The sequence below is a fragment of the Vanessa atalanta genome, chromosome 26 (assembly GCF_905147765.1).
Source record: "Vanessa atalanta chromosome 26, ilVanAtal1.2, whole genome shotgun sequence".
NCBI lineage: Eukaryota > Metazoa > Arthropoda > Insecta > Lepidoptera > Nymphalidae > Vanessa > Vanessa atalanta.
The window spans coordinates 678,478-686,815 of NC_061896.1; the positions used below are offsets into that span (position 1 = coordinate 678,478).

Consider the following 8,338-nt stretch of genomic DNA (forward strand, 5'->3'; position numbering starts at 1 on the left):
TAATTTAATAACTCATTATTTTAATTTTAAACATTAATTCTCGTAAAAATATTTTGTTTTATGCTTTTTCTATTAATTTGCATTTGTTTTTTTTTTCATGTTTTGTTTTGGCATGAATAACAGCCTGTACAAGCAATTCAACCCAGAGTTGTAGAAACTAACCAAAAAACAACGAAAGGGATTGAAGCTTTACAAAAACAATTGACAACGAATCCATCATTTACCCCCCGGATCGTATGTCCACCATTCGTACAAAATTCGATAAGTTATCCAATAACCCCTTCGAGTACACAATATCAGTATGGAATACCAGTACTATCACCGATACAGCAAATGTATCCCTTGCACCAGACAGTATTACTCAATCCATACTTACCACCGATGCCACCTTCGTATTTAAAGCAGTTTCCAACAATAGAAGAGGAAACGATAGACCAAGATAGAAAAAAATTTAGCTCTTTGAACACTAGAAATTTTAAATCAAAACCTCCTAAGTTCCAGTCAATGAGAATTGTTAGAAAAAGAAATATAGAAAGATTCTATCCCAATACAGAGTATGGAGAAAATTTCACTGAAATCAACAATAACAAAAATACTTCAGATTCAGACAATGATAAAATAGATTCTGAAGATAATATTTACGAAAATTTTCCTTCGCTCCTTAAAATAAATTCTAATATTAGTGGTGTAGAACATTTTGAAAATTTAACAGACTCAATACAAGTTTGTGAGGAAAGTGTAAATCAAATTAGCGCTTCAACTTCATCATTAAATAGACCAATCCCAGCTCCAAGAACTAAACTGTCACCATTAAAACCTCCATCAAAATCTGATCATGTTTATGTTAATTTATCGATGCCACTAATCAAAACTGGGTATACTAAATCATGCGACACAGTAGACGCACCTATGAGGTCATCGAAATCCGAAGAAAATGTGTCGAAACCGACAATTCAAAGAAATGAAAATAAGTATACTTTAAGCATTCCAAAGAGAACGATCAGTTTAAAAAATATAGCTGATGACAATTCAGACGAAGAACAAGTAAGAACAGATAAAGAAAAGAGTCCAACAAAGCCCAATATAATTGGAGCTACGCCAAAAAGAACCACACCAATAATGTTACCCTCTACGTCGTTGGTCAAGTCTGTCGTAAGTCAGTTAAATGAGCAAGGGATAAACCGAGCTAAACTACCAAAAAAACAAGTGATAGTACCAAATAAAACTTTACAAATACCAAAATTGTCAGAAAAACCGATACCAAAAAGAACTTTAGTGCAACGTAGTAATTCTGTACAAATTAGTTTACCAAATGATAGTGAGATCGTTCAGGTATAAGCGCTTTGTATGTTTTCGTTTTTTCTTTCATTTATCACTTCATATAACATACTTGATGTTTAACATACTAACATAACTAACCTCTCATTTCCAGAATACTAATATACTACAGCAGCAATATCTTCAGAAAAGAAATCATTTCACTAATCTTAGTTCGAAAGGAAAAAATAAGAAAAATTTCCAAATACCTTTACAAAAACATCACAGCTTTTGCTATTTTCAACCGATAAGAGTAGATAAAAGAATTCCTGTAGACCAAGAGCGCTCCTACAACAACACGATAGGTCCAATGATATACCAGCCTCCCGAAACCCAGTACTACACGAAAACACTGAACAGAACTCGAGAAAAGCATAGTCAGAAATTAAATCGATTAAAAAAATCCGAAAGTCTACGAGAAAAACTATCATGCGTAGGAGTATACGATAACTACGAGAAACCCAACTATCCAGAACCGGAATACAACGATTCAGAAAGAAAATCTTACTTGCAATTACTTAAAGGGAATTACATATCAAATTCAACGAGAAACTTAGGTCCCGAACACAATTACAACACAAACTTTAACACAGTGGGCACAAAAGATGAACGGCCTAAACATAAAAAATTAGTTTACGCAGATTTAGCTTTAGGTAATCATAATTTAAAATTTAAGAATACAGTCAATTCAAATAGACATTTATACGATACGTATACTATAGGTAACGTCGATAATCCTAATAAAGATACTAATAGTAGTTATAAAAGTAACGTACCCAGTAGCCAAAGAAAAAATAGTCAACAGAGAAGCGACTATGCGACTCTGAAGTTCAATGAAATCGACGTCTAAAGGTAAGTCTGTGATTTGTATCAACTAACAAATACTTACTAATGATATTATTCTATCAAGTTGTATGTAACATTTTTAATGATTGAATTTTAAACGTTTTTAATATCTGAATATCGTCTATCATTCAGCAAATTTTTGGCCCATAGCAAAATGCATGATTTTCAACCCAATTTTTATGGCTTCCTGCACAATAATATCCATACTAAACAAGTTTATGTTTAATATTTTAGCAATCGGCATTTGGAGTTAATTCTTATGTACAATTTCTTACCCCTTTTTATAAGTTCTTGTGAAGATATTTTTGGAAGTTGATAATTCGAAAAATTTCTTAGTTTTTTGGTTGTATGTCCGTACATCATCTCTTATACATTAAAAATAAATGATAATATCGAATCCAAACGTATCCTATTCTTTCAAGAACAACATAAGAAGTTTAAGTATCGGTAGATCACATCGAAACTTTTACAAAGTTTTAGCGAAATGGTGAACTGTATTTTAATGTTATTTGACAAATAAGTTAGAACATCCAAAACATAACCTAAATATTCAGCATATTTGCAAAGTAAGGGTAAATTTTGTGTTTGTCAAATGATAAATTACGAAACGATATGGTGTCTCCTGAATAGATCCTGATACGTCTTTATGTAAAATATTCCGTTGTCATTATCAAACTTTAGATAACTCTAAATGAAATCAACGCGATGAAAAAAATGAATCCACAAACTTAAATGATGATGTCTGGTAAAAAAAACTATTAAGGTACACTTAAATAAAAAATAAAAAAAAAACTTAAAGATAAGATACACCAAAGAAACGCACCACATGTCTATGAAGACAAACATAGTTCATTTCTTATTATTTCGTTTAAATTTTTGTCCCTACTAATAAAAATACCTTCACACATAATCTAAATATAATATATAATAATAGGTTTTGCTTTATTAAAAAGAAAATCTATCATTCCAATAATTATTTTTAATAATAATTAAGCATGTAAATTGTTACGTGACGTTTGTCTTTCTGTTTATAGGGACGCTTTGCCAAGAGCGACACGTACATTTTTTAGAAAAAGGTAATTTTTATAATGATTCTCTAACTGTAGCTAACGCTAAGCGAGCTGTCTTTAATTATATTTAATATATGTATATATGTAATGTCTTAATTAGATAGCTTCGCGGAGTGCCTTAACTAATTTTCGTTCTCTAAAAATAAATATATTGTACTTTAATTTAAATATACACTGACAAATGTTTTTAGTTCATACGAATACAATTTAAAAACAATATCAAGTTACTAATTTTAAATTAATAAATAAGATCGGGGAAAAAGTTTCTAATATTAAAACAGTATTCTCCTCTTCTTATAAAACAATTATTATATAAACATTACTATGGTAGATTTTTGACTATCAATATGTAATTGTAACACTTCCATATTGAATAAATATTTTTGACATTGACTTTATTAAAATATTCTTCCTGTAAAAAACATCTATATAAAAACCCTTTACAATAGGTAAATTACTTATTTATTGCCGACATTTTCTTTCTTCCTTTATTAACTTGTTTGATAAAAAAATATCCAAAATAAAAATAATCCAATAAACTAAGGCAAAATTCTGCTGAATTAAAGACGTATTTCAGAATAACCTTCAAAATTTTTTATAATATTTTCATTATTCATTTTATGTATTTGTTATGTATATTTTCCTTTATTATGTACTACGTAATGAGCCGAGATGGCCCAGTGGTTAGAACACGTGCATCTTAACCGATGATTTCGGGTTCAAACCAAGGCAAGCACCACTGAATTTTCATGTGCTTAATTTGTGTTTATAATTAATCTCGTGCTCGACGGTGAAGGAAAACATCGTGAGGAAACATGCATGTGTCTAATTTCAACGAAATTGTGCCACATGTATATTCCACCAACCCGCATTGAAGCAGCGTGGTGGAATATGCTACATACCTTCTCCTCGAAGGGAGAGGAAGCCCAGCAGTGAGAAATTTACAGACTGTTAATGTATGTACTAGGTAGGCGGACTGAATATGCTTCCTGATGATAATTAACGAAATAATTTATGATTCCACCTATTTAGCTTGCACACAGCCCTACCACACAGTATATGGTAGATGATTTTAATTCAGATTATACCTTTTATAATCTGAAAGCAGATGGACCGCTTGTAACATCATAGTGACGAATTAATGAACCAGATATTTGTAATCAGACTACAATCCCTGCCATAAAAATGGTCCACAAATTATTTTTTTATATATCAGTAATCCGTATACAATTAAATGTTTTTTTTTACAGCCTTTCAGAATAGAAGACCAGTTCATATACGCAGATGCTGACATGAAAGATTACGGGCCAATCAACTACAAGGCGGCTTCAATTTACGCCCAAATGAAAAAAGTCAAAAATCAACAGAAATTACAAGAGATTTACGAGAAGGAACATCCCGAAGAAGATATGCTATGATCTTATTGAACGTCTGAAATTCGATGTCTTGATTTGAATTGAAAATTAGAAAAATATTAGATAATTATAACTTTGTATTTAACTACGAAACTAATTTATTTTGTTTTAAATCTAATTAACATCTTGACCAAAAAATAAACTAATTTATTAGTTATAATTATGCCTTCTTCGACGGTTTAAATCATAACGCGAAACGATATCATAGTATTCGTAATTTTTTCTACGGAACATTCTGGAAATTATGATTTGAATATATCAAGACTGTTTATAAACGAAAAATATAACATACAAAGAAAAATATGACCCCCACTATGTACAGCTCACTCTGTGTTGTAAATAATGTAGTTTTTTCATATACTTTAATGACACATAATTCCAAGAATCAACACATACTTATAATTTTGATCGTCCCGACACACTTGGGTAGTGGATTTTCTTTACTAACTTTGTACCTTACGGATGTGGAATAAAAAAAAATTAAATTATTTCATTTTTATTTAATCTAGAATATTTTGCATAAAGATTTAAGCTTGGAATAAAGCTTGGAATAGTAAAAAAAAATCTTTACTATCAAAAATAATTTATTCAACTTTTTAAATTTCGAGGTAAAGAACACTTTCTTTTTTTAATATATAGATTTTTAATTCACATCTCTAAGTTACAAAGTCAGCAACAGCGTAGGCAAGCTTCAGTAGGGAACACCGCTAGTTTTATCACCGTCCGTCCAAACGGGAATTCTGGAAACCTAGCTGAGTTTAGCTAAACCCATTTCTGTAAAAACTAGTGTAAAATATACTTAAATGTATAGTTAAAAAGTTTCTATGGCATAAGTAGAAGTTAGCGCGGCGCGATAGTCGCGCGACAAAACGTAGTTGTGTTCACAGATAAGTTTATACGAAATAATGGCCCGTAGTGTAATCGGCATTTATTTTTTGATCGCTTTGAACTTTTGTTAATTTTAAACAATTGGTTTAAGTTATCTTAAATAATACGCTCTATCAGAAAACTTAACACAACAATGTTTTACCAATTTTTATATTAATATTTAATTATTACTAAGATAATTGTACATGATATTATACACCACTCTTAATTAGGTCTTCAAAGAAATGTATATGCAGATCAGAATCCTACTAAGTTAAAATATAAATACAGAAGTGTGTTGGTTTGTACGCTTCAACTAAACTCAACTCATCATGAAATATGTTAAAAACCCCTCCTCTAATTCGTGGGCAAAGCTGCAGGCTATAATTATTGTTGTGACAATGATGCCAGCAATAAATGCTTTAATTGTTCGTTTTCTGATAGAGATTCTTCATTATAGTTTTAATGTAATTTTGTTCGGTTTGAACATTTTGTGAGACTTAACATTTTTATTTTTATTTTATTTATTCTACTAATGTAAATAAAAATGTAAGTGTAATTTTTGTACGTGTTCATACTTTTTTGGTATCGTTATTTTATTTTAACAAAATTTGTATGTTTGATTCCGTTTTCAAATTTAACGGTTGTTTTTTTTTTAAAACACAGCACACTAGCGAATAAGTATTAAAAGAAACGGATTGAATTCGACAATTTAAAAATTGACTTTTTTTATATTCGAAATTTAAATTAAAATATTAATTCCATTTGAAAATAAATTTAAATGATTCTAAATTTAAATATAAATAATAAATGTCAAATTCAATCCGCATTGCGAATCTAGGTGAAAATAAAACGTAACAGATTTTGTACATAATGAAACTTGTTAAAATATTGTCAGATAGTATTAATAAATAATTTATGGATTTTGTTATATTGTTTCATTTTTAGAACTTGTTCCATTTTTAAATATAATATATCCTTAGTATTTTTTTTTTAAATAGTATTTAGAGTATTACTAATTATTCGATTCAGATTCATTAGTTTTATTTAACTTTGGCACATTTTTTGTACTGGAAATCTGCCTCGCGGTAACTTTTACTTGCAGTAATAATTAAACTGACTTAAGAATATTTGAATAAAAAAAAATCAAAATACCTTACCTTACCTTACCGTACCTTATTCAAGTATGATTTTACAAGCACTTTTGAATCGTCATTTAACTTTTAAGAGAAGCTACTACCGGTTCGGAATGCAGATTCTTCCGAGAAAAACCGGCATATGATTTTGAATATTCTAAGTTATCCGAATCAAATGATTTATTAAACAAGTTTTCCATATGTAGGGAAAATTTTTATCCTCAAAATTTAACCCATGGTTTATGGGCTTAAGACATTTAAGTCCTAAATAATAAACTTGAAGTTGGATTAATTATAAGGAAACTCAAAGATTATTAATATTAAATCAATTTAAAAATAGAATCATTTTAATAATATCGTAGATACAAAAATCTTAAATATAGAAAACCTCATTTAGGCACTATCTTGAACGTTTTTTATCCATGCAAATAATGATAAAAAAATAAGCAATAATTTATTTTAGTCAATTATCATAAAAACATTATCTTTAATCAAGGTTCCTTAATCAAAAATCGATAACAACACAAAGAGTGAGCCAGTGTAATTGCAGACACAAGGAACATAGCATCTTAGCTCCCAAGGTTGGCGGCGCATTGGTGTGAAATAGCGTCAAAGGCGTCAAAATCTATAGGCAGTGGTGGCTACTTGCCATCAGGTGGCCGTCCCCGTTTAATACAGGTTAAAATCATACCAAGCTACCCTTCCATTCCTGGAAGCTGAAATTTCCAAAATCCTTTCTTAGTAGACTTCTTTAGCGCGAAATATATGCTAAATTACAAATTTATCCGACTTATAGTTTCAGATATATCTTTTGTAATTATAATGACGTAACGACTCATGTGCATGTTCATGTGCTTAAATTATGTTTATAATTCATCTCGTGCTCGGCGGTGAAGGAAAACATCGTGAGGAAACCTGCATGTGTCTAATTTCAACGAAATTCTGCCACATGTGTATTCCGCCAACCCGTATTGAAGCAGCGTGGTGGAATATGCTCCAAACCTTCTCCTCAAAGGGAGAGGAGGCCTTTATCCCAGCAGTGGGACATTTACGGGCTGCTAATGCTAAAAAAAAAAAAAATTATAACAGTGGAAAAAAAACTATTGAGTTTCTTGTCGGCTCTTCTCAGCAGCTTTGCATTTTATTGCACACTGTAACATCACGACTCGAAAGTCCCTTAATAAGCCTACTTGAATAAAAAATATTTTGATTTTTGAATATCTCGTGATGTATTTGACTTATATATATGTCGCATCCGGTCAATCATACAGACACTCAATGGAACGAAAATCATGTCTACGGTTGTGATCTTGACTTCGATTTGGTTCGGCAGAGAGAGTTGTGATGCATTGGTCGCATTGACCGAGTGAGGTCACGGAATGTCTTACCGTTGTTTAAATGCTTTATGTATTATTAATTTTCATTATTTTCATTATGTGTAAACCTAATTTATAGTGTAATAAATATATAATAGTTTGATTATAAGTGTTATAAATTTCACGATAATCCACTGTACGTAAAAACGATGTATAAAAATAGTAATCGCAGATCTGATGTCCCTCCGACAAATAGATATTACGACCTTTGACGATTAGATATTAAAATTATCATAAATAATTAGAGGGATATAATTTAAGTCCTTGAATATATACAAATATGAATTAAAAATAGTTACCGTATAAATAAT

General features: G+C 30.2%; 1 protein-coding gene across 3 annotated transcripts in view; it reads left to right on the top strand.

The window, feature by feature from the left end:
• Positions 1-5,128, top strand: part of LOC125074070 (hemicentin-1) — a 407,628-nt gene extending 402,500 nt beyond the window's left edge. The window contains exons 24-26 of one of the 3 annotated variants that reach the window (XM_047685296.1): positions 124-1,332; positions 1,433-2,169; positions 3,198-3,232. In XM_047685296.1, the coding sequence (XP_047541252.1) occupies positions 124-1,332; positions 1,433-2,167 (1,944 nt within the window). In that variant the 3' untranslated portion in view covers positions 2,168-2,169; positions 3,198-3,232. Of the gene's footprint in view, positions 1-123; positions 1,333-1,432; positions 2,170-3,197; positions 3,240-4,483 lie in introns of those variants that run through there. The other 2 variants (XM_047685298.1, XM_047685297.1) reach the window with 2 other exon arrangements.
• The last annotated feature ends 3,210 nt before the right edge of the window (positions 5,129-8,338 follow it).